The 27479-nt window shown below is 35.5% G+C and overlaps 1 protein-coding gene across 5 annotated transcripts in view; it reads right to left on the reverse strand.

Annotated features, from left to right (window-relative positions):
* Window positions 1–2036: 2036 nt before the first annotated feature.
* Window positions 2037–27479, reverse strand: part of CDH19 (cadherin 19) — a 114786-nt gene continuing 89343 nt past the window's right edge. For 4 of the 5 annotated variants that reach the window (XM_064657522.1, XM_064657540.1, XM_064657532.1 and 1 more), the window contains 5 exons: window positions 26372–26508; window positions 17900–18021; window positions 9676–9793; window positions 7355–7606; window positions 2037–3512 (listed from right to left, as the gene is read on the reverse strand). In XM_064657522.1, the coding sequence (XP_064513592.1) occupies window positions 3022–3512; window positions 7355–7606; window positions 9676–9793; window positions 17900–18021; window positions 26372–26508 (1120 nt within the window). In that variant the 3' untranslated portion in view covers window positions 2037–3021. Of the gene's footprint in view, window positions 3513–7354; window positions 7607–8473; window positions 8639–9675; window positions 9794–17899; window positions 18022–26371; window positions 26509–27479 lie in introns of those variants that run through there. The other variant, XR_010431208.1, reaches the window with a different exon arrangement.

The raw sequence follows: 27479 nt of genomic DNA on the forward strand, positions 1-27479 counted from the left end.
CCAATAACACAACACTGAATCCGCTGGAGTGAGGCTGAAACAGAAAGCCAGAAAAATCTCTTCAAAGCATTAACACAGAAAAGCAGTGTGTATTATCATACTTCCTTTGACTAGTCAATAAGTCTTCCTTGCATTCCCTTGGGAGGATCATGAACAGCTGAATATTTATTTACCATCTGGTACCGTACTTGCACTCTTCATATCAGCCATTGACATAGCAAATTCCAGCTACTAATAATTTTTTAAAAGATAAAGGTAGTGGAGGATTCTATTGGGAAAACCATTGCACAGTTTAATAGATTTCATCATCAAGAACTCTGACTTATAGCTTATCTTTTATTAATTTCATGTTATTCATTATTGTGATGTCTTTATGTGATTAATTTTTGCTTCCTCAGAATGTTTACTTCCTTCAAAAAAAGAAGAAAATTCTACAAAACCTTTTTCTAGACATTGTTCAACTAAATGAAAAGAAGTATAAAATTACTAGGTCAATTCAGTGGTTCTTTTCTCACATGTGGAAATAAATTGGCAGGTTTGACTTAGATTGAATACCATGAATCTAATATGATGTGGCCCAGTAACAGCTAGGAATAATTTGTTTCAGAGCAAAACATGCCCTTTCTCTGTTATGCAAACACAATTTTAAGCTTTTACGGTTAAAGGTCATGTAAGATCCATTGTAGGCCATTATTCTCTTTCATATATAAATTACTGACAATGCCATGCATTGGTTGCAAAAATTGCGTGGCTGTGGTAAGCACCTGTTGCAAAAATTATTTGTTGTAAAAGTACCTTATGGGAAAAAGGGAAAATTTTAAAGGCAAATATGGTTGAGTCTTCAAGGCTATTTCCCCACACAAATGGACAAAATCTCTGGATTGAGAAAGGATCAGACACTGTTATCCTTTTTATACTAAATACAACCTGAAAGCATGAGGAATTCTCTTAATTCCACTGGGACCATCTGTGGAATGAGGATTTGTTTAGAGTATAACACACATAAATCTATAGACCTAATCCTAAAACTGTAGTTTTCACTATTTCCAACAACCAGTGCATGTATAGTTGTTCTCTCTCTCTCTATTCCTCCTCATAGAGCAAATTACTAATATGTACAATCTTAAATAAAAGTTATTTTGCCACATCCGTTTGAGGGCCATTGGAGTAAAAGGTTAGAGCCATTAATACAGTATTTTTACTTGTGAAGCTTTTAAAGCTGTTTTGTAGCTGTTTATCCATATTGGCATCCCAGCATGAGACTGGAAAGAAACATTTTTTTTTTTTTTATGAAGCAGGTGCTGCTTCATCCGCACCTGGTTGGATGGCCACTCTACCCCCCACTCCCCATTCCATATTTTTCTAGCTGTGAATATAATGAATAATATTTCTGTCCCTACCAGACCTCACACTGGAAATCTCTCCTGATTTTCAAACTCCTCCACATGTTTTATTTTTAGCTACCAGGAATTTAAACTGCAGTGGCACCTTTCCACTTAGCCTACATGCCTTGGTTTCCTTCAGTGATGAGCAACTGTAGGAAACATTGCAGAGCTTGTATGTTGCACGCTTTTGTTTGTTTGTTTGTTTGTCTGAGGTTTGTTCATTTGTTTTTTCCTTGTATAAACTTTCATGGCTCTCTGTAATTCAGTTGAACTTACCTAAAATCTTACTTAAAACCAACAAAAAACGGAAAGCAGAAAGAAATATGTTGCATAATTTTCTTTATCCTGATGCCAGCCTTTAGCTGATTGAATCAGTTGATTACATGATGTAATTTCTGTAAAATGAGTACCTGATGAATGAGAGGTAAATAAAAAACAGATGGGTTGCTTTCTCTAGACAGACCATTTTGAAAACTTTTGATGACCTCAGTTCCAAAATTGCTGCTGGGTAGTGGTAAAAATAAGAGTAAAGATATATTCTGTGACAGCTTTATATTCATTATGGAATGTTTGGAAAAAACACAATGGGAATTTAATTTTGAAATCTTACTTGAGACTCGCAGAATAATTCAGGATCATTTTCAAAGTGGATTAACATTAAAGCGCTTTTATTATCTTATTATCTAATGTCATACATAAAATTTTATAACCATCAGTTTAGCATTTTAAAGTTTCTTAATATTGTTATAATAAAACTGACTACTGCAGCTAATTTTATATTCCATAATAAAAAAATAAATCTGTGCTGGTAAATCAGTTCATCCTTTAAACTCTTAATAAAAGGAAAAATGCCTCTATTTGGTCAGCATTTTGTTCGAAGTACAGTAATATATAATATGTGGTCGATCGCAGTATTTAAGTTAAATATTGATTCTTTTTTCTATCTTAAGTAATAGATACTAAATTAAGTATCAGTTTACACATCTTCCAACAGTTTCATTAAAATCTAAAATGACAGCAAATACTTGCTGATGTTGTAACAGGTCTTTATTTTTACACTGATAGGAAAAGACGTTTGTTTTAGTTTTATCATCTTAAGAACAATAAATAGATGACTCTGTGAGCACTTCTGAAAACTGTATTAGAATATTTAGGGTCTACCTTTTCACCCAAGTATATTTCTATAATGAAGCATTATACAAATATGCATGTTTAACTTCGGTTAATGAATGTATTCAACTGCAACAGCAAAAGTCTGTCTTAACTTTGGAAACGGTTTAAAGCTTATGGATGATAGAATGTTTGCAGCATCCATTTATGGCTTCTATTCCTCCTTTTGTACATGCAAGACCCAAGTTTCCAGTATGCAGAAGAAGACCTAGATATCCAAAGCATCACAGTTTGCATTCAAGCACTTAAATAACCACAAGGTTTTCAAACAGCAGGCTCCATCTCCTCACGTCATGACACCCCTGGTGTGTTTTTTCAAGAGATTTCTACATCCAAGACTTTCTGTACTAAACCCCTTTGGCTCTTATTTGTCGTGCTTAAATGGGCGATGATCTCCTTTTTAAAAATCCACAGCAGTTTTTTGTTGCTGAGATTTAGGAAAATAAAAGAACCAACCAAAGGGTACCTAATCCCCCACACTTCTATGGGAGGTGTACATGCCTGCGAGCTGTTTAAAGTGAGGTCCCCAGTCTGCAAGATAGTCATAACTCTGATCTGCATCTGACATGTTTGAACCTAATGAGCTGAGGGATCCTGCCAAGGATCCAGTCCCCTCAAATGCATAGGTCTGAAGTGAGTCGTATGGAGGAACAGTAGGATCTGTATTTGCTTCTTCAAGCTTTTCTGAAATGAATTGCCTGAAGATTGCGCTGTCAGGGCCAACCTGCAGAGACTGTCTATAGAGGCTGTGGATTTCGGATGTGACCTTCCTCCGAGGTTTGTGTGTTCGCATGACAGCCCGCGTCCTCAATGCTGAAATATCAAAGGCTTCTGTGTCCTCCTCACCACCTCCTTCATCATCATAGCTGACAATGTTCTCTCTGAATTCTTCCATCTTCTCTGAAAAGGGAGACTTCTTTTTCTGCTGCCTTATGGTTACAATTGCCAAAAAGAACACTGACCAAAAAAAAAAAAGAAGAGAAGAGCAAAAGGAAAAATTAAACAGATAACCAGAGAATTTAAATATGCTTGTAAAGACTTAAATGGTAACTTTTCTTAATATCAGTTCTGTTGTAAAGTGAAGCTCCCTTAGTAAATTTATAGAGCTGTAATTTTTATGGATTTTATGGTTTTGAGATGAGCAATGGGTGTGTTGGGAAAATGGTTACAAAGGGACTTATAAAATAGTTGAATGAAATGGAGCAGTTCTTTTCATAGATGCAAGTTTGGAACTGATGGAAACACTGGTTATGCTTTTTGAAAATGCTTTTTTATTACGTAATATATCCATTTCATATTCAGAATTTAAATTCTTAATCTCTCACTGTCTCTCTGATCAAAGCCCCGGGAAGATCAAATGAAAAATGAAACAGTGAGTAAGATATCCTCCTCATCTAGTCGAATCATTCAGTTTCACAGACTACGCAGAATGCAGTCTAACTATTTCTGTTATGCTGATTTGCAGAGTCTCACTAAATTGTATCATTTTATTGTCAAGGTCTATGAATGAGATGATCTCCTTTCATATGTGAAAGTTTTTTAAATTTTATTTTAAAGTATTATTTTTTAATCCTATCTAATTTGATTTTTAAATGAATGATCCCTTTGAATTAGTCTATGACTTTCAAGAGATTAATGATTTTAGTTTTTAACTGAAATCAGTTGAAGTTCTATTTAATAAGTAAGGAGTTTTTGGACTGTATTTTTTCCTCAGGACATGAAATGATACAACTGCCAACAATTACAGGATTTTACTTAAGAATACGATGAAACTGAAGTAGTTCTCTATTTCTACCTATTTCCAGTAAACTATTTTGTTTGGTTGGGAGATACCAACACCAAATTTGAAAGCACTGCAAACATGATTGTTATGATATATTTACAAAACCTAGATGGCTTTAACTTTCCAAACCATTTGCATGGTAAACTCTTCTAATGGTACACATCATAAGGGAAAATTGTTTTTCGGAGATAAGTGGCAAACCTATAATGAATAGAACATTTTATTATTTCATTTTAATTAATCACAAACATAAATTCAAATATTTAATTAATTTAAAATATTTGTGTCTGTAAAGAGTGTGGTAATTTGTTTTTCTTTTGGCCTAATATATTTATCTATATCCCTGCTTTGATTTTTGTGATATACATTGTTACCATGTGCTTATTCCACTTGAATAGAAGACCTCTCTCAAGCAATCAAGAAACCCCTGATGAACAATTCCACTGGTGGCCTGGATAATGCAATGATACAGTTTGCCTGATCCTTAGTCCCTTAAGTGGATAAGACAAAGTTCAGATATCCTGCAACAACAAAATAAAACTTGAAATGAACACTGACCTGCTTGTAAACTTAAACTGACTGAAAGGCCTAAGGCAGATCTAACCTGAGATTTAAATAAGGTGACTCCGGAAGAGCAGGCAAGCCTGTTCCTGTGTTCTCTGTTGGAAACTAGGAGATGGATGTAGGGGAACTAGTGCATCCCTGGACTTTGTTACAGAGTCAAGAAATGGCTAGTGTCTAGTTGAGAGTACTCCCATTTAGACATAAAAGTTATGAGGTTCCCTTCCATTGTTTTCACCCTTCCCCTATCTATTCAATGCCTAAATATGGATAAATAAAACCAAATGTATTTTTTGGTAGGCTGTTTTGCTTCTGTGGTTTCCTGTGTGTCACCAGATCTCGAGAGTTCAAAGCCATACGAAGGTGCTGAGTTATAGCTAACAACTACGTGTGTTGCTTCTTGACAACTCATTTTAGTGTGGGACTAAATTATGGGCTTCTATTTCAGGAGAAATTTCAATGGCTTTTCCCCAAGATATTCAGTCAGGAGGTGAAAGGTACAACAGGAAATTATTAGAGTTGGTTTCTATTCCATATGTTAAGGAAAATAAGCAATAACCTTGTGGACAGAATGCAGAATTAATTCCATTAACTTTATTTAACTTGTCTTTTCTGTCTTCTGTTGCTACTATAGCAGATCAAAACACATCAGTATAGAGCTGCAAGCCTTCATTTTCAGGCCTCAGCTTTGTTGCAGTTAATGATGATAAATATATTGCATACTGTTATTTATAGACTAGTAGAGGTCAGACTACATAATGAACATAGAAAATACCTTCTTTACTTAGACACACTTTATATGTAAAAAAAAAATTTACTGTATAGTTGTATTTCTTTCAGTGATATAAAAAATAAAATGTATCCCCAAAAAATAAAATATTGATATTATATTTACTCTCATTAACAAACACAATGAGAGAATAATTTTTACTGAATATTTTTGTTTCTTAAGGCAATGTAATTTCTGTTATTATTGCTTCTTTCTTTCTGGACATTACATTTGTGCAGCTAGATATTATGCTGCAGTTTTCTTGTTTTGATTCTAATTAATTTTTTTTTTAGAATATTATTGAAAATCAATTTATGCTTGGTTTGCACAATTTATAAGTTTGTAACCCATCAATTGCTTTGTGGTATTTTTTGATATGGTCTTTTCTGAAACATACTGTTATATGGCATATGCATATGCATATTACACAGGCAACAGAGACTTAAAGTCTTCCTGTGTTGGTTTATTCGCATTAGCTTGAATTTGGTATTGAGGTCCATGACCACTATTACTGACCAAGATCTAAGGTTAATCGTTTTACCTTGGAAAAAAAAAAAAACTACCTGTCTCTACCTCTTATTTCCTAGTCTCAAAATCTACTACACCTTACCCTCACTTACTCAAACAGGTTCAGAGTTTCAGGATGGATATTTAACCTTTAGCGAAAGATTAGTGCACCGTGCTTGCTGTTATAACGTGTCAGTGTCATCAAATCACTCATGGAACGCTGTAGGAATATCCTTTTGCTAAAAAAGACAAATGCACTGTTGAAGTGACAGGTGTGAGCTTCATCAGGTGAAGCGGGTCTTTGCCTGAGTGCTGTCACTCTGGTATGTCTTGCAGCAGCCATAGCCTCATTCAGTGCGGGAACAGGTTGTCGGTCTGGTTTTGAGCATCATTTGCCAGATGTGAGGACCTTTTGCAGAGGTACTAGCACAACTCTATATAAATATTTACGTCAGACTTTTTTGTCATGGTAGAACGAATTACTGCATATGTGCATACCTATACATAGGAAAACAGACCAAACCAAAAAACAACCATGTTTCTGCCATTACCTGTCCAATACATCTATCCAAACTTATTCACAAGCTCCCAAATGTAATGGAGGTTAAGTCAATGTCTCCTGATAGGAAAAAGAGATGTCCAGCATCTCCAGAAAATGTTGTCTGGAGATGTAACCTTATTAATTGACAGAGAAACTCCCTGTTTGTGCCTGGGTTTGCTTTCTGAGAACGTCATGCTCTTTTTCTTTTATTCTTTATTATTGATCTCAGCTCTTCATTTAGCATTCCTAAAGCAGAATGAGTGCAGTGCTGCTCCTCTTAATATATCCTTACATTAGCCAATTTTTTTGTGTAATGCTGTCTTCAGCTTTATTGGGGCTCCATACAGACTTTAGGCTCTGAAATCTTTACTATTGGAATGCTTCAGGGGTAAGAATGTCCATGACTCAACTACACCTAAATTTTAGGAAATAGTGTTAGAATTCAAATTTTACTGAAAAATGGAGAGGGGAAGGGAGAAATTATAGTTAAGAAAACAGAAAAGAAATTAAACATTTGCCTTATTTCAATTTTTCCCAACGGCCCAGTACTTACAGTCTTTCAGTCAAGGGTCTGCTTTTGTCACTTAACTAACCCCTCTGTAAAAGGAAACAAAGTAATTTCTCTTATTTGTACTTACCTAGGAGTATTAGTATACAAGCCAAAACAGCAACTAAAGCTTCTGTGCTGAGACCCAAGGAATACAAGAAAGCTCCGTATCGACAATAGAAGGTGTTTACTTCAGTGTCACAGTTGCAGACAGTGACAGTGAGAGTATTTGTGCTTGTCAGCCGTGGGGTCCCATTATCCTGAATTAAGATTGGCAAGTAGAAAAAAAACTGCTCTTGCCTCCTGAAGCCACTTTTGCTTGTGAAAATTCCGGCTGTGTTATCTAGAAGATAAATTATGATGATGATATGCATTTATGTTTTCTAACAACAACAATAATTATTCCAGTGGAATCTGACCTATTTAAAACCAATGGTACTGTGCAAAGATACATATTAAGAAACTTAAAAATGTAAAACCGGGCACTGATATTTGGTGAGCACTTTGTCAATCATGAATAAATTGCATTTATTTTTGACATGTACATTCCATGGGCAATAATAAAATTTGTCCTAGGAGCTCTGTTTTTAATGTTGGGAGCTAAAGAAATTTGCACTATTTTCAGTATCTGATGCCTGCTCAGATTAATTAATTGGTTCTGAAAATGGTTTCATGTAACTAGCTGATGTTAAGTCAGCAGTTAACAGATAAAATATAGACAGTTTACCAATCAAAGGGGTTAAACAAGCATGTCTAGCAGCACATTGTGAAAATAGGTGGCAAGCAAAAGAGACAAAAGTGAGGAAAAATGTCCACTAAAGTAGTCTTTTAATTCTTTTCCTAGCTCAAAAACTGGAGCTAGCTGGATCCATATTATCTAAAATGGCAAAAAAGTTTTAGAGGCTTTGACTTTGCTTTGGATTTAACTATTAGTATTTAGAAATATGTTCTGTAAAAAACACAGTAAGCAGCTTAATTTCAGCTCCTGCTGCATATCAATTAATTCAAATATGAAACATAGCTTGTACTAGAACAAAATACCCCTGTCTACATCTATATGTAATGAAAATAAAATAAAAAAAATTAAATATTTCCATGTCAGACTTTTTGTCCTGGCAGAGTGAATTATTGTGTGTTCATACGTATACATAGAAAAAACCCCCACAAACCAAAACAAAAAAAACCCCGAACACCATGTTTCCACCATTACCTGTCTAATACATCTATCCAAACAGTCTACTGAAGTTAGAGTCCCTCACATTTAAGTTGTTCTAGGTTTCTGTCATAGTTCAGAAAGCAACTCTGAGATAAAATGCTGCAGACATGTGGTCACTTTAGCTCTTCCTTAGGATTATCACAATTCACTCAGCCATTTCTGTGGAATGCAACAGAAAGGGACAGATTGAGAGCTGATTGCATCTTTTTTTTTTTTCTTTTTTTCCCCATTAGTAGCTACCAAAGGGAACTGAATATGTTGCCTGGTGTGAGGGTCTGCTTGGGTTTTGAGTAGTGACCAAAAGTGGGAAAGGCTCATGGCTTTGTACACAATTTGACCTTAATGTAACAAGTTATCTTTTCCTGTCGGGGAGTAAGAGGTTAATAGAGATGGGAAGTGAAAGACTTGTTGATACATTGACTAACTTTGAAGATAATTGAGAGAAGTAGTTTGCTGTTTAACAGCCAGAACTTTCCAAAACTTCTTTCCATTGATTTATTCCCTTAGCCAGAACATTCAAATAGTTAACAAAGTCAATAAGAACAATGTGTACTTTAGCTGAGTCTGAAGAAGCCTTTTTTATAGTCTTAGTAGACTGACTCTAAATAGTCATCTTCTCTAAAATTCCATCAGATATTTCACCTATACTTTCACTGCAGACTGTTTTTGCTTGCTGTTTCTCCATATCACTCTTTTGAGTCTCAACCAAATTAGTTCTGAATAACAATAAAATACATAAAGACATCATGTGGTGTCATCATGTGGTAAAAGCAATTTAAAGTATACTATAAAAAATAAGAATGCAATCCTTGTTATCTGTTTTTATAATTTTGTTGAAGTGATGAAGTAACACTTATTAATATCATTCTTTTCTTTCTGGTGATATTATTTCTCAGACAAATAATTTTAACAAGAAATCTGGAATTGCCCACCATATTCTACATTAAGAAAAAAAGTTTTGAAGAGTACCACTTTATGTTTTCATCTCAATGGTTTTTCTTTCCTAAAAATAAAACTGTCTTTTGCTGTTTATGTTATCCATTTGAAAAGGAAAATAAACTCTTTGATAGTATCAAATTATTATTATCAAGACAAGTTCGTATAATAACAATTTCTATTTAAGTGAAAAGTTTTAAAAAATTGAGGACCACTAGAAGCATTAGGAAGGTCTTAAAGAGCTACATGAATGACAATACCTTGATTGTCTTTGACAGTAAAATGTGAGTTGTTTGCGGCCTCTGGAGCCAACGAAAAGGAAAAATGGTGGCCTTCTGCTGAATCATCTTGATCCACTGCACTTACGGTTTTAATTAGCTGGAAAGACAGAAGAACAGAGTTGTTTAAGAATAAAAGAATTTTCTTTTCCTTTAAAACAATAAAAGGATATACCAGGCATGAGAAACTATTGATGCTGAAGATGTGATCTGTGAATCTGTATTGAGTGCCTGTTATGCAAGTATTCACCACATACCCAAATAGGCTTATTGAGACTTATATTCTGCAAATACTCTACTTTAATTTCTCATCTACTTGAGACAGGCAGGCATTAAAATATTGAGAAAATGTAAGAGATTTTCTAGATCAAATGACCAGGAGAAGGTGAAGTCTCTATAAATGAAACAAATAATCATATATTTAGTGGGTTGGTTTTTTTTTTCCCTCCAGGTAAAGAGTGTATCATTCTACATTTGAAGAAATCCTGCTATACAAAACCCATTTTCTTCCAATCCACAATCATATTGACACTATTCAATTGATGTATTGAAGCTTCAGTGAGACTTGTTGACAAGTTCATGTGCTGAATTGTTGATTCTGCATAATATAACTGATTATGGAAATTTTTGACTGCTTTTTCTCAAGAAAGCAAAATACTCTACATTTAAAAATATGTCAAACCAGATAATCATTGCAAGATAAAACTAAAAATAACAGCATTCAAAAGAATATCTTTCATGTCTGTAAATTAGCAACCATACAGTTAACATAATTAGCAATATTTCTTTTTAAAAATAACTTATATTTATTACTTTTATCAGTGAATATTTAATGTTCAGCATATAATAGCAAGCACCCCTACCGATCAGGAGGAAAGCAAACTGATGCAAGCCCACCAATTTTCAGAAAAAATTTGAACTTTTGCTCTGTTTTATCAGTCGTATCAAGCCTTGTAGATATTTGTACACAAGAGACTTGAGACCTCGACTTTCCTCAAACCAGAAAGCATCTGTAGGCTCTAAAAGCAAAGCAGTAAGTCAGTGGAAATGACTACTGCATCTTTCCATCTGTGCCATTGAAAATTCTCCCGATTAAACCTTTTTTTTAGTTAAAAATCTAAGACTTCAGCACACATTCTTTTTCTTTTTAAGCAAGCTAAGTTTGATGTAATCATCAAAGCAAAGAGCAAAAGGTGGCTTACACCCCAGAAGCTTTGTATTCTTAACACTGTTCCCTTTTTGTATGGGAAATTTATTTTAAATCTATATTTTCACACTATGGACGAGCAAGGATGGTTGAGATTTGGTTTTTTTATTTCCATTAATGAGAAGAGTAACTCTTCAGTGATATCATAGCATACAAAGGATGAAGACTATTAAGGTATTTTTTTTTCTTTCTTCAGAACTAACAAAATCACTTAGGTGATGCAAATACAGATATAGACATGCAGGTCAAGAGGAGCAGTAACTGACCACTAACATTACCTTGGTTATCACAAGCATCATTTTTACAAGGAAATACAGTTCCCAGAATATCCTCAATATGAACAGCAACAGAGTGCAAAAGTATATATATAGTCTAAACCATGAAGACTGAAACATTTTCATTATAATATTCTTCCATATGCCTCAAAAAACTAAAAAAAGACCATGCTGGCCTTACTTGACAATTTGCTGGTAACATGTTTATGGTCGCAGGTGAGAAAAATCTTGGTATGGCTTTACATCTGTCCTTACAATTCAGGGTCTATCAAGGTATAATAAATATGCAGAGTAATAGAGTAATCTGCAAAGACATCCTAGCTTCATCTAATTTGTTTTATTTTGGTTTGGTTTGATTTTAGTTTAGGTAATTGGTAGACTAGAATTACCTAACTACATAACAGAAAGCCAAATTAGTGTGTGTGACATTTATACTTCCAATATTCATTCTATTCAACCAGGTATTAGCAATGTTTTTAGAAAGTACATTTTTAGGAGCCTATCATGTTTGAAAATCATAAAATTATTGCAGTTGTAAATTAGATACTGTTTTGCTATTTCATTATTGACTTCCATATTTTACATACGGAATGTATAAGGCCCTATAAATTTATAGGGCCTATATCTGATTTAATTCATTACGTTCTGAGGAGTATGTGGCTAGCTTAAAAAAAAACAAGCCACCTTCCCTTGCTTTGATCTGTGCTGACTTGTTCTACACAAACCTGAGATTCTTATGGTTATTCTAGCTGTATTCATATGCCTTTAAGGATTCACCTTAGCAGCAGGGGAAAATCTGGAACATAAGGACAGGGTAAATCCTTTTTGTTTACTTCTTGTTGTATCACTTCCATTAAGATTCAGCAAAACCCAGATTAGTCTATAAAATATTTAGAAAGCAATAGGTAACTCTGATTTTGCTGAGTCCAAAGAAAAAAACACTCAGAGAGAAGGAAACTGCTCCTTTTTTCCTAGTTTTCTAGATCTTTGTACACCTAACAGAGGAAATTGTAGCCTTTTACTGGGGAAACTGGCATCACAAACTCAAAAACTAAAGTTATTGCTTGTGTGTCTAGGCTTACAAACTTCTTACATTTTAATGTGTAAACAAAGAAAATATAGTGAATGATATGTTGCTTCTGCAAGGTTATATCAGTTGTATTGACTAGGCTGAAATTTAATTGCTTTAAAATTTCTAATTTCAAGTCTCATTAATCTAGAAGCTTTAATAATCCAGCAGTCAATTTAAAATGGATATTTCTTTAAAGCAGGGATTAATTTACTTGATTCTTGTTGAAAAACTGATTTAAGTTCATGGTGGGTGTGCCTCATTTACAATTTCTTTGCAAACACACTAAGATCACATCTGGGAACAGCAGAGTCTCCTTTGATCTAAGGTCACAAAAAGATGTGGCCTGCTGTACTCAGCTTCCTCATCCAATTGAGTAGTGGGCACATTCATCTAATAATTATTATCATGAGAGAGTCTAAGATATCAGTAAGAGCTCTGATCTCCCATTGATCATTATTTTGTACAGAAGAAATTTTCAGAAAACCGTTTTAGAAGATTGTTTGCCTTATAAAGAAAAAATTGTGGATTGTGGAGTAGTTCACTGCCAAATAATCTTGATGAAAATTCATTGAAAATTTATTTCCTCAACACCAAGGGGTCTCACTGAATTGAATTTACGGAGACTTCCTGAAGGAATGACAAATCTTCTCTGTTACAGCCCTTACTGCTTCTACAAGTTTTCTCTCAACCAAGTTCAACTTAAGGCATAGATTGTCCATCTGAACAACAATCAGTACTGTTAATTTTGATGCTAGGTACTCTGAATGTAGAATTTTGAGTCCTTTGTGTATTCTTCTACACTTAGCTCTAGTCTTGCCAATCCCATTGAGGCACTGAAGGAAGTAGGAACATATTTGCCACCTCTCTCTACTTCTTTTTTTTTTTGTTTTGTTTTCCAACACCATCCTTCAATAGGAGCTCTGCTGTGGTTTACACTATGTAACAGATCTAATCACCTATCTTTTTTGGGAATCAAGACCTGATTTTGTTCAAATTGGCAGAGATCTTATAAGTAGTAACATTTTTATTATTGCTTAACAATGTTTGCTGACCATCAGATTTTAGTGCAGGTAAAAGATTAAAATGTTCATTACGTGGTCAACACTGCATGTTCCAGGTAGGCCTTCTACCTCAAGACCAATGTTCTCCTGTTGACTGCTTCTGTTTTGAAAAGCAAATTGGCACAGTATTGATCTGATTTCTCTGGCTCTACTGTAAAGGTTTCTGTTCAGCTATAAATAAAATGTTGTACTTACCATCATAGAATTAACAATTACAAAGCTCATGCCATAACACTGAGGTGCTTTTTTATGTTTGCTTGCATATGCTGATAAACTTGTCCCAGCTGTTCCATTTGCTAAGAGATAATGTTGTTGAATCATGATCCATATAAAAGAGAAAAAGGAATTTTCCATGTGCCACTTTGCCTACTGTTTCAAAATGTCACAAGTTACATTTGGTGCATCTGCAGGTGCAGCTTAGAGTAAGAGTCTGCTACAATAGATGTTGCTTTCACAGCTTCTTCATGTTTTTACACTCTGAGGGATGCATTCATTGCTATTTTTTTAAACTTTTTATTTTCCTATCTTCACTTTAGATGCTCTTTGTAAATGATGAAGAGAGCATGCAATGTGAAATAGTAAACATTGTCTTACTAACCTATCACTTTCATTTCTCTGCTATCAAAAATAATTTTGCCTCATGATTTATTGGATTGGATCTGTTTTAGCAAACTGCTCATTTTTAACATTAATCATTTACTCCTAGAAGTTGTTTAAAGATTTCCTCTTTTTTCTTCTGTCATTTCATTATGTAGAGAAGTAATATCAAATGAGTACTTTTCACTTTCACTGTAGCTGATCATTATTTTATTATGTGCTAAGTACTGAGTAAATAAATTTGGTTCTTTTCTCATCTCTAGCTCAAAGTGCTCTGCATACTTAGTCATTTCTTTGGATCTAATAAAAATTGCTAAGCAAGCTGCAATATCAAAGTCACTTCATACATGATCCCCAAATTACAGGAACTCAGAATTGCCAGAATAAATACGCATTAGAGATGACAGCATTGATTCAGAATGTCTGTGTGTTCCGTGTAGCTTATCTTGAGCTGAAATGGGCTTCCTGCATGATATGAAGAAAGACCAACATTCACAAAAGGGCTGAAATTACCATGCATATAAATAGGTACATTCTGGAAGGTCAGGTTTCTTACATTTAAGGTTTTTGCTATAGTCTACATCAAACTTTCAAACTGCATCTTCCAGCTGAGTTAATTTATTAATGCCTTGGGAATTAAGCTTTTAGGGTCAGATTCATTCTTGCTGAGATGTCTCCAGTGTTACCTTTGGGACAGATTTGGTCCACTGACTACTTGTATAGAATATTTCCTCTGAAGTTCAAAGGTTTATAGTTACTCTACACAGCCATAAATAGCAAATATAAAAAAATATTGATGAGCATATTGTGGTCATCATTTACCATGTTTATGTACAGTTATGAATTCGTAAGGTCCAATAAAAAAGAAATCATAGGTTTGAATGCCTTATTAATGTTGTTCAATTTTATCTGATAATAACTATAGTTGTAATAGGATAGAAGGCTGTTTTATCCTATAGATGTTCAATTTATGTTCAATAAATTGTTGTTCAATTTATTTGAACATGTTCAATTCCTGTTGAAATGTCCAATTCATTTTGAAATGTTCAATTTTAATGTTCAATTCATTTTGAAAATAATCTATTTAATATTGGGAGTGTAATGAAAGTGGTTTTTCAATGTGCAAAAGAAAACTTCAGTTGTGGTTAGTATACAGCTGACTTTTGTATTATGGAACAGTACAGAACTACAACATTAAACAGATAGTGAAAAATCCATTCAAAATGTCTAATAAACATGATAAATGGATTTAGTATGATGCCAAAAAACACCTATTTGTCTTCTTTACATCCATTTTTATTGTCAAGTTTAGATTATAGTCCCACAGACTGAAATATAATCTTTTCATTTGAATCATTTTTGGAGGTTAAGCCAAACGTCTGTAACTCTTACAAAAAAACCATACAGGGACTTGAAGATCAGCACTCAGTCAATAAAGGCAGACAAAGAATTTTTAAAGTCTTTCAGAAAATCCAGAATGTCAAAACAACCCCTCTTCTCTAGAATGAAGCTACTATTAACTGTACCTGAGTTTGGATGATTAGGGCAACAATTAGTTTTATTCATTATGTATTTCATACTCTTTATCACAACCCAGCATACCCTTAGGCTATGTAAAAATAACTTAATTGCCACATGACTCTACATATCTTTTACAGTAAATCAGACAGGCACCAAGATAAAGTCTAGATTGAATAAGACATTTCATTTTTTTGGCAGTGTCTTTCCCTTTGCCGTGTCTTTCCTTCCTTTCCCCGAAACACTATAAACTTGGAGATGCAAATATATTTGAAAGTAGACACAACTCAGCTCAGATCAGGGAAATAAATGAAATCCAGAACATCTCTGAGAACATCTCTCAGCATATTATTTCCAGCTAAATGGATAGACATGGCTGGTTTAGAAACTGAGATGTGATAGTGTAGCTATACAAGCTTTGATCTCAACTCAACGTGTAAGCAGATTCCTGAGCTATTTAGAATTGATTGCAGAAATATGGCTGAGATAAAAAGATATTTAATGTCCTGATTAAGTCCTTCAACTGCTTAAAATGATTCTTCTGAAATGTAAATTTTGTTGTTCAATGGACAACCAGGCCATCTATAAAATCACTTTTGAACCTTTTGCCTTCTTGCTGGTGAAAATAAAGGATCTTTATTTTGTGAGTAAAAATTAAAAAAAAAAAAAAGATTAATAGCACTGAAGAAGTTACATGAGCTAACAATGTTGTATAAGCCATAAACACTGACTAAAATATCATAAACTCTGACTGTGATAATTATGCACTTCAGTAGCAATTTCCTGTTGTTTTTCCTAAGATCGTTTGTTGATGAGAAAATTATTTAACATTACTGTCACAGTCTCCACAGGCTAAGCTAAAGATGCCTGTACTTCTCAAAAGCCTATAGCAATGAAAAAAGAAGAACCCCAAAATAAAAGTAACATTTTTCCTGTATGTAAAATGAGAAAAATAACATGTTCGTCCCTCATTCATGTATTACAATGTCAAAGATGAATTATTCTATGCCCAAAGAGTTTATTATTATTGTTACCACTGCTATTTTTTACAGTGCCATATTATCCAGTGATTCCCAAAACACTTAACATATATAGTTAATTGATATTGAAAAGTAACTATTGATAGGTTAGCATACAGATACTATTTATCAGTGAGCAACTACAGAATATTAAAAACCTTGAGAAATAAAGCACCAGGGTTTTTATATTGTAGGCAAGTCCAAAACATGAATTACAAATATCCATTTTATAAACATCCATATTTAATTCATGTTGTCTTGAAGTCAAAGAACATAAAGTGCAGTTGATTTAATGCCTGCACTTTGATCTGTCAATAAATTACCTAAAGACCAAAAGAAATGTCTTGCTTCAAATACCTCTGAACCAGAGGTAGTCTTAGCAGACTGGGAAATTACCAAATGCAGAACAAACAAAGTAAATGCAAAAGGCTATAAAGAAATTAGTTGAGCAACAGGAAAAGGTTTGTTTAATTGCAGACTAATAAAGGTCAAAGTAAACCAAACTGTCATGAAAAGAGAGGCTCTGTGATTCAGAAACCAAAATACAGTAAAATATTTGAATGGAATCATCAAAGATATCCCACAGGCCTTTTTTTTGTGTCCAAATAATGCTTTAGAGTCATGGGAAAACATATAGATTTTTTTGTCTATAACTTTTATTGTTCCTTTTTTGTTGTTGTTGTTGCTTATTTTGTACCTTTTTCTTAAAAAAAAACAACAACCACAGAAACAAGAAAACCCAAACCAAAATAAAAACCCCACCAATCCCTCTCCCTCAACTTTTAACATCCTTGTGGTTTTTTTTACAGGAGGAAAATGGAAAGACAGCCGTGTACCTGGGGATTAGGGCAGCTGACTGATTTTACCACATTCACCTGTGGAAGAGTAGGAAATGCAAAAAAACCTCCAGGGAAGGATGCTTAATGCTACTTAATAGCTTAAGCTGCCTGCTGGGGAAGGTATTGCAAAGGCCATGTTTTAAACATTTTCAAACTTTCACAGAACTAGACAGGATGTGAATTCAGTTCATAATAAATGATTTCTAATTGAAGGATGCAATGAATCTGATTTGAATCTGGTCTAAGCCTGGTTCTTCCACACTATGTTGTGCTTTTGCTGAAATTACTAGACCTAGGTTTTGTATCTAGGACATTAACATGAAACAAATCTGTGCCATATGTTTCTTTGCAGAAATTTGTGTCTGTGCTTCTCTTATTACATGTTTTTGGAGACAAACAAGATATACTGATTTTGCTTTAAAGGGGGAAAAATACATGTCAGTGTTCTAAAATTTAAATTTCAAACTATAGATATGTCAACAGAACTAATTTTGGAAATAGACAAAATGCAACCTGTACTCACAGAACTGAAATAATCAATATTAAACAGAATAATAACATCTCAGACCAAATCTTCATTGTAATGAGAAAACTGACGGCTAATTTCTACATGCTTACCTGTCCAGAAATGGCATTTTCACAAACAAATATTTCATAATATTTAGGGAATTCTGGTGCATTTTCATTAACATCGAGAACTTGGACATACACATTTGCTTCTGAAATTTTTTCAGGATTTCCTAGTGATTAAAAAAGAAATAAATCAAAAGTTATAAATAATCTACTACATATTTTAAGGTAATGTAAACATTAGAAAATTTTACCTGTATTCTGCAGAGAAGAAAATAATCACAAAGACCTACAGACACATTTTTATACTATTATAATAGTATACCATTATAAGACTCTTGAAATAAGACATTTCATGTAAAATTTTGGATTTGTTAATATTTTATTTACCAGATCAGAAACTAATTTAAATGTAAAAAAATAAAACCTGATCTGGAAAAATTAAATGAGGGTTTTTTTCACACAGAACAATTTATTATACTAGCCATAAGTAAGGTCATGTATAAGAAGAATGTCAGGTCCTCTAAGGGTATCTGCTTAAGGACCGTTTTTCAGTGCAAAAGGAGTTAATAAGAAAAAGAGGAATCCATAAACAGGAACATACAGGAATACAAATTTGAGGGACAAATGATAAAGGGAGGGGATGATGAGGTCCAAACCTGGTCAGATACACTAATTTTTGGCGGCACCTGAGAGTATGAGAATGTTTATTCCTGTGAAGTTATCAGATCAATGACCTTGACAACTGATAAACCAATGGAGAAAAAGGGGAAAACAGAAATAAAACACACAAAGACACAGACCTGACAAAGTAAACATGAAGACAAAGACAAGAAACAAACCTTATGATAATTGATGGGCTACTGAGAAACCAGAGGGCAACAATTCCAGGTAGATCAATTTGGACTTTGTAACTTACAAGACTGTACATCAGAAGGACCCCAGACTTGGGAGGATGGGGAAATCAGTGGAGCTGTAAGGACCCATGGGGAACATGCAGGGAGGAACAAAGAGGAGTCAGACAGAAAGGGGTATAAAAGGGGCTGGTCGTGTACAAAACAGGTCCAATCAGTGCATTTGTCTGGCTGAGTCCTGCACCTGATCACCAGTCTGTTCTATCATTTTACATTTTATCAAATCTTTTCTCACTCTCTCTCATTGCATGTGTACGTGTGCTGCAGGGACTAAGTGCCAGCTACTGGAGAGACCTACATGTGTGTGAGAGAAAACTGGTGCCAGATACTGGAGTCAGATGGGGCCCTATGAAACCAGCTACTGGGGTGACTGTGGAGACAGGGGTAAAATATCTGTATCTTCCCCAGGCTTGGTGTGCATGGAGTGTATGTATGTTCTTGCCAGCAAACTTTATGTTGGACTGAACAGTGAGTAGAGGTCCCTGGGTCCAGGACAGGTGCTCGAAGGTTCCATGCAGATATGCTCAGGGAGAAATTGCAAATGTGAGGTGCATGAGGGACAAGTATGTGAGGTCTGTGGGTTTGCCAGCAAGTATCAACTGTGCACTAACTGGTGAACTGGGGACCCATGAATCAGATAAGAGGACTTAGGATACAGGAAGGGATGATGGGCAAACAGAATTAGGTACAGAAGGGATCCATGTGTGTGTGTGTGCTTGTGAATCTGGAGAGCGTTGTGTGTGTGTGTGTGTCTGCACTAGCTATGTTGTCAGTGTCAATCTGCATGACTGACCATGTCAGTGTCCTCACTGTGAGTTTCTGAGATGTGCTCAGCTGTGCTACTGGCTGAGCCCACAAAGAGGAAAGTGTCAGCCACAACCCTGAGCCTGGGCAGAGGCTTTGGGTCCCCAGGCACCGGGCTGGGCTCCAGTGCTCCAGTGGCAGGAGAGCCTTGAGCTGGAGTGACTGGAAGAGCTGGCTGCACTTTCTTACATCGCTTAACAGCATGGCTACCACAATGATTGGCCTTTTAAGAAATTCTGTTACTCTTCCTCTTAAGTATTTTCAAATTTTGAAGCTTTGGGAGAAAAATTCATCAATATTTACATGTTTTAAAAATATTTTTGCCACTGCTAGACAGTGAAATTTCAGTGAGCACTGACACCAAACCCTAGCCAACACAGAAAACCCAAGACTTAATTTGGAATGACAGAGCTCTTCTATCCACTAGTGTCCAAACACATACTTGCAAAGTCTAATTTTGCTCAGGCAATGATATCTAGATAGATATCTAATAGATATCTAGATAGATATCTAGATATCTAGATAGATATCTAAGGCATGGCTGCCAATATGTTTCTTAGGCTGAGCTTTTCATATTGGTCCATGTATTACGTTTTTTCTGAGCGTTATTTATACCACAGATTTAATTCCTAGGCATTTTGTACTCACAGGAGACATACTGCTTCTGTTATACAAGTATACTTTATTACTGTGGCTTTATATATAAAAGAAATGTCAGTACAGCTTATTCCTGTATGAAAAGGAAAATAAACTCTGATAATATAAGGTACTTTTCCCCTGCCTTTACTGCATTTACACAAGATTATATTGCTATTACTACCTGAGAAAAGGAAAAGCCAGATGTAATATACTAGTATCATGGTACAAAAGTTGTGTGCAGACTAAGCTGAAAAAACTAATTTTTTATGTAATGAAGATATTTATAAATACGTCAGCTGAGAACAAGGGAAGGAATATTTGCAGGTAGAGCATTCTCATGGAGAAATCATCTGGCTCAAGGGTTGGACAAATGCACTGTTTTCTGGGGTAAAATGCTGGATGACTGGGCCCAGAGAATGGTGGTGAATTAAGTTAAATCCAGCTGATGGCTAGTCACAAGCGGTGTTCCCAGTAGTCCATACTGGGGCCAGTCATGTTTGATACCTTTATCTGTGGTCTGAAAGAGGGGAACATGTGCACCTTCCCTCACTTTACAGTTCACATCAAGTTGAGTGAGAGTGTTGTTCTCTTAAGGGTAGGAAGGCTCTGCAGAGAGACGTGGACAGGTTGTATTGATGGGTCAAGGCCAATTGTATGAGGTTCAACAGGGCCACGTGCCAGGTCCTGCACTTTGATCACAACAACCCCACAAAGCGCTACAGGCTGGGGGAAGAGTAGCTGGAAAGCTGCCCAGAGGAAAAGGACCTGGGGGTGCTGGTACACAGCTAACTGAACAGGAGCCAGCAGTGTGCCCACGTGGTCAAGAAGGTCAATGGCATCCTGGCCAGTATCAGAAAGAGTACGACCAGCAGAACTAGGGCAGGGATTGCCCCCATGTGCTTGGCACTGGTGAGGCCGCACCTCAAGTACTGTGTTCAGTTCTGGGCCCCTCACTTCAAAAAGGTCATTGGGCTGCTGGAGTGTGTCCAGAGAAAGGCAATGGAGCCAGTAAAGGGATTGGAGCACAAGTGTTATGAGAAGCGGCTGAGGGTGCTGGAGTTCTTTAGACTGGAGAAGTGGAGGCTCAGGAGAGACCTTATCACTCTCTACAGCTCCCTGAAAGGAGGTTGCAGGGATGTGTAGATCCATCTCTTCTGACAGGTAACAAGTGATGAGAGGAAACAGCCTCTAGTTGTGCCAGGGGAAGTTTAGATTGGATATAAGGAAAATTTTATTCATGGAAAAGGTTGTCTAGCATTGGAACGGGATGTGCAGGGAAGCGGTTGGGTCACCATCCTTGGAGGTATTGAAAAGACATGTAGATCTGGCAGTATGGTTTAATCATGGACTTAGCAGTGCTAGGTTTACAGTTGGACTCAAAGACTTAAAGAGTAGTTTGGGTTGAAGGAACCTTTAAATCCTTGATTCTATATTGAGTATCTCTTGGAAGTCTTTTGCCTGTCAGCACATTGAATCATCACTTACACAGTATAGCTCTAAGAAATGTCTGCCTTCCCCACAATGTAACTTATTATTCTAGTAGGCAAGAAATTTCTCTGCAATAGCAACATTCAGATTAATATGGACATATTGTTGGTTAAGAACCATGATGAAAACATTTTTTCCAGTGAATAAAATAATCTTAAGACATTCCAGGAATACTGAATATCTATCAACCTAAATATGTCAGTATCTCAATCTGCTCTATCTAAACCAGAAGCATGTCAATTGAGAGAATATTCATTATAGTTAAAATGTGTCTCAGGATTGTTCCTAGTGTCACTGCGTCTGACCTGTTTGGGGGTCCTTAAGGCATTGTCTTAAATTAGTTAAATAAACCTTTAAGAGAAAAGCAAAACATACTCTTCTCTGCCTCTCTTCCAACTGACTCACTTTGGTTGATTCTTACATTACTTTTTTAATGTATAATTCGCTAGTTGCTTGGAGCAAACATTTGTTTTCTTGGATCTTATGGAACCTATGCTGATAGCTCTGAGTCTCTTGCCAAAGGAAATGGCAACAAAAGCAACTACCACAGAGATAAAGGAGTAGATAGTCAGCAGTTTCACATTTCTATTTCTTCTGTGAAGTCATTAAAGCTGTGATAATTTCCCAAACATTATGATCTGTCAGAGTCATCCCAGAAATAATTCTTTGTGAGATTCTTATTGAATCAAACATCCATAATAATACAATAAGAAATGAAATAATGCTCAGCTTGTCTTTCAGATAAACATAAAGAGTAGCCCACACCCCTTTCAGAAATAATACCAAACGTATGGGGTTACTTAAACTCTTTTACTGAAGTCAGAATTGGATGCGTAGGGCAGAGATATGACTGCATTGTCGTTCAAAGGAAAACTTTGTAACCTTTAATAGAAAGCAGGGAATGCCTTTGATGGCTTCATTTATATAGAAAGTTGAACAGGAAGGATCTAGCTAGCTTTGCCCATTCTTACCTTGCTTTTTTTGTAAGATTCATGGGTACTATATTGGCTTTAAAGCCTACATTTTGTATGCTTTGCTGGCACAAACATTTAGACCTGTTTTTGGCATCACATCTGTTTTCTTTAAGCAAAAAAATTTTTTTCCTTTTTTTTTCAATAGTCTTTTTTCTAATTCTTTAATATATTTGGTTTGTTGTGTCATGGTTGTTTTGGTGTTTGTTTTTTTTGCCAGCATATGGTTAAATGACAAAAAAGAGAATTTCTGTATGTATGGAAGTTTTTAACAGTGTGGAAGTTTTTAATACTTCTGAAATCACAGCTATTGTGTTTTGGGAGGGAGCAACATATTAGAAAGCCACTCTTGGAATCAGTGTCTGGTGGATATTTAATGATGGTTTTGGTGAAGCAGATGTACTGCTTTGGTTGCCACTGGGGAAGAAGGTGGGCAACACTTACTTTGCCCTGTATCCTTTGCACGCGAAAATAGTCAAAATTTGAATTCAGCTATTGTACTCGTATCCTGCATTAAGCTAAATATCTTTCAATGAGCAGAAAAATTCTTTGTCACAACCTCTATGAGAGAGATCAGAACTTGAAAGACAAGGTATAAGAGAACAGCATGTCAAGTGCAATAAGGTGAATCAGTGTGAAAATGAAGATAATGCTTTAATTGCTAGGGACCAAAATGACTGAGTTGAAAAGAAAAGCGGTGACCATCCCTAGAGACAAAATAGGACTCAATGCTTGCAGAGGATTAAAGAAAGCTTAACACTGTCATCAGCCAGAAAAAATAAACTTGAAATAATAACAATAATACTAGCACTGTATAATGTTGGGGCCTGAAGGACTGGCCCTGAGCCAAAGCTGAACTATAAGATGAACTCTCTAACATAACGTTCTATTTAGCCTAGTACTGTATTTAGCGATATATCTGCTTATTAACCAAGATGCTATTTAATACTTAGTAATGCCTTAAGAATACACACTTATGCTTGTTAGCACAGTATATTATGAATAATTAGTAAGGCCTGTATGTGTTATAAATATGCCTTTTCTTTGCTGCCAAGGTTGCAAAGAACAATAGGCCTCACATAGTAGCATCTGGTTCATATTTGAGATATCAATGTAGCCGTAAGTTCTGCATTCAGTGACTAGTCAAGGCCATGGGGTATCTGATAGTACATGGGACAAATCACCTTCCTGGGTCTCCCTCTGGGCCTTAGCCAAGCTTCAGGGGAATACCAATGGAGGAAGAAAGTCAGATTGTTTTTCCACACCAATTGAGCAACGTAAGCTGATTTGTTTAACACTATATAAGCTGGACTCTCTCACAGCAAAGATAGAGGCTTCACTCTACCAGTGGACACACTGCGTAGGATTTCCCAGTTACCAGCAAGGGGTTCTCCAGGCCTTTGCTGTGATCAGGGACCTCCCCAGCTGAAGTGCTGTCTGGATGGTAGTAATGTATTATTTAGGGTAACTGATGGTGTATCTCTCTCTTAATCACCATAAGAATTTCTTCGTAGTAATGATTAGATGCATTGCTAAGTGTATTGTTTCATAAGCCACTCATTTCTTTTGTAATTCTTTATTGTTTTGCTCTATGGTAATCTTATACACTTATTCTTTAAAGTTGGTGTCTGTATTACTTGAATGCATCCTCAGTACCGGGGAGGGGGGGGAGGGGGCAAAACAGGTTGACAAAAAACACTGCTACTAACAATAAATGTTGTTATTATAATTGCATATTAAACAGGACTGACTCCAGTACTGAGCCTAGAGGAACAGCACTACTGACCAATCACCAAGTGGATAATGGTGACTTAAAGATTTCTTGCTCTCAGATATGGTTAGAATACTATTGTTTATGCTTCACCTTTGTACTAGGTGAAAGCTGATTACAACCAAGTAAAAACCGATCAAAGGAAACTTGTTTTCTCTTGAAAATCAAGAAATATTTTAGGCATGAAGTGGAATAAGTCTCAGCAGGTTACAAGCTTTGACTGCTTGCATTTAAGTTCCAGTGATTTAGACCTACTTCTGGATACTGTTAAAACATGCTCTTTCAATGGCACAAAGATAGGATGATCCACACCACAGGTCTGTAGTAACAGAGGAAAGCTTCTTTTACTAATCTCTGATCTCTGTCCATTCAATGGAGGCAAAAGTCTCATGTCCCATATGAGTTTCTGGGCATTAACAGGCTCCTAGGGAGGCTGCTGTTGTAATGCAGTTTCAAAATGTGTTTCAGGTGCAATAAATAACTTGTTTGAGTGAACTCTAATGGCATTTTGATTTGGCTTCAGTGGAGCCACAATGTCATCCACCAAATGTCTCATGCCCAGAGTATGTGTTATGACTATATTACAAGGAATAAAATTCTGCTAGTTCATGGTATAAATCATTCCAGGTATGCCAGACCAAGGTGACCTAACTTCAATGCTTTTGAACAGAGTGTTATAGACAGTGACCGTATCATCATTAAAGAAATAAAGAATAAGAATATGAACATAATGAGGTCTCCATTTCTCTACAACAACTTTCATTACTGTGAAAGACTCACTCTCTTTTGCTGCAGGAGACAGTTATTCATTTGAAACGTTTAGTTCATTCCTGTTTTATTGTTTAACTAAACAGAAAAGTCCAGACCAAAGTCATCCTGCTGTGTTTCCATAGTGCTATTCAAGACAAGATAAAACTACACCAGAGACCAATTTTGCCAACATCTGCCAGCTGCCTAACAACATGAGAAGAAAAATACATTTCTGCTTAAAAACTCATGGAAAAGCTAAAAAGGCAGATAATATTATCAATTCCTAAATACAAATTAAAGACTTCAATTAAAATGGGTACTGACTATCCTATGTACAGTTCCAACAGTAACGTTCTACATATATACAGAGAAGGCTGCCTTTTGGGAATAGTGCTGTTTATGAATATGTGTTTAAAGTGGTCTTAGCAATAAATAGCATTTAACTGAGATTCAGGATTAAAAAAGGTGTTAAGAGTATTTGGCAAAACCTCTCTGATTTATTGATTGGACTCTAGTTCGATATAGTTTTTCTCCTTCCTAAGGATGGATGGGATTAATTTTTAAATAATATTGCATAATATTTTGTTAAACTGTCTTATAACTAAATTTCTAGTGTTGCCCCAGATTCAGGACAACTAGATCACCAAAAGCACAAACAGAGGTAATTTGTATTTGACTTTCAAACAAAATTGACAGGTGAAATCTATGTAAAAGTTGCTTCATAGACTTAATTGTTACTGAATAGAAGTCTAGCTGATTTAGGCGTTACATTCACAATTAATTTGAGTCACAGGTTTCTGACTGGTGTTAAATTAGACCCTGGCTAATTTCACACTAGTCAAAAATGTGGTGTGAAATTAACCAGGGTCTAATTTAACCTAAGATCTTGCACTGCAGGAACAATTCATATGCTTCAGTGTAACTTGAAAGTGTTACACTCTCGATCCTATTACAATTTCTTTTTTTGGTAAGGTCATCTTTTATGAAAAAGCACAGGACCTTGGAGCTCAAATACATTCTGCTTCTATTTAACAAATCATTTTAATAATGCTCTTTAATGTAGCAAGCAACAGTAATATAATGAGAAAGAAGCATGTATTCTCCGCTTAAAAGAAGGCATATTCAGAGGATAATTACAGTTCACAGTATATAAAACACAGTGTTCCTTAAATTTCTTACTCACTTGTTTCTGTGGCTGTAACAGTTATGTTGTGCCAAGAAGCTATCTCTCGGTCCAGAGGTTTAGTTGTAATGATTGTTCCATTGTGTTCATTGATGCTGAACAGTCTCTTTAAAGGCATGCTTTGGACAATAGAGTACCTGCACCAAAAAAAAAAAAAAAAAAAAAGAGATTTCCTAATACCAAAATGTTTCATCAGAGGAAAGGACATAGAAAGCTATTGCGAGTTGGGAAAACAGAGCTGTGCATATATGCATATAAATGTGTGCTGTAACAACTCAGAAATCATGAAAAATGTACACTTATAAACATTTAAAACTCACTGCTGCCAAGATCAAAGCTCTTCTTTTTATAAAACTAAATATGTCTCAGATCTATATGAATGTGAACTGAATCTGAAATGCATTATTCATTCATACTTCTAAGTCAGGCTCACAGCAGGTGAATGACTTCGTTGAAAAGAAACAGCAAACGTGCCACTTGTGAAATGAATAACACAACAGCTAAGTGGAGGTATAATGGCAAATCTATTTTATCATTGCTGACAAGCTCTGATGTCAAGGGAACGGGCATTATAAAGACAGAAAACTATCTGTAATGAGGTGTCTAGGCAGGCTACAAAATCCAAATGCAGGAGATGATTGCAAATGAGTCCTGTGTTCCTGAATGTTCCCTGAAAAGGCTCCAGATGCTATGACCATATGCGGACATGCACATGTGAATGTATATACATATATAACACTCAAATGGTTAAAGTTTAGCCACTGATCACAGCCCAGAGATGGACAGAAAAAACACCAAAGATATTGGTGCAGAAAAGGATATTTACTAATATTTTAAATGACCTACAAAGAAAAATACCATATGATGCAATTCCTAGTAGACTCTATTCCATGGAAATAAAACCTGTTTCAATAGTTGCAAGGTTCTTTCCACTCTAGTTTTGAATTCCCACATGAAACTACTCCCTTTTATTGTACCTTTAATTGTGCTTGACAAAGTCTTTCTGTTTCCTGTTAACACTTGGGACTCCATCTGAACTAATGTACCAGAAGTTGAATGACACTCTAACTTGTTATTTATAGTTGTGTTTTCTCTGTTTTGAAAATCA

Source organism: Pseudopipra pipra, chromosome 1 (genome assembly GCF_036250125.1).
Source record: "Pseudopipra pipra isolate bDixPip1 chromosome 1, bDixPip1.hap1, whole genome shotgun sequence".
In the NCBI taxonomy this organism is placed as follows: Eukaryota; Metazoa; Chordata; class Aves; order Passeriformes; family Pipridae; genus Pseudopipra; species Pseudopipra pipra.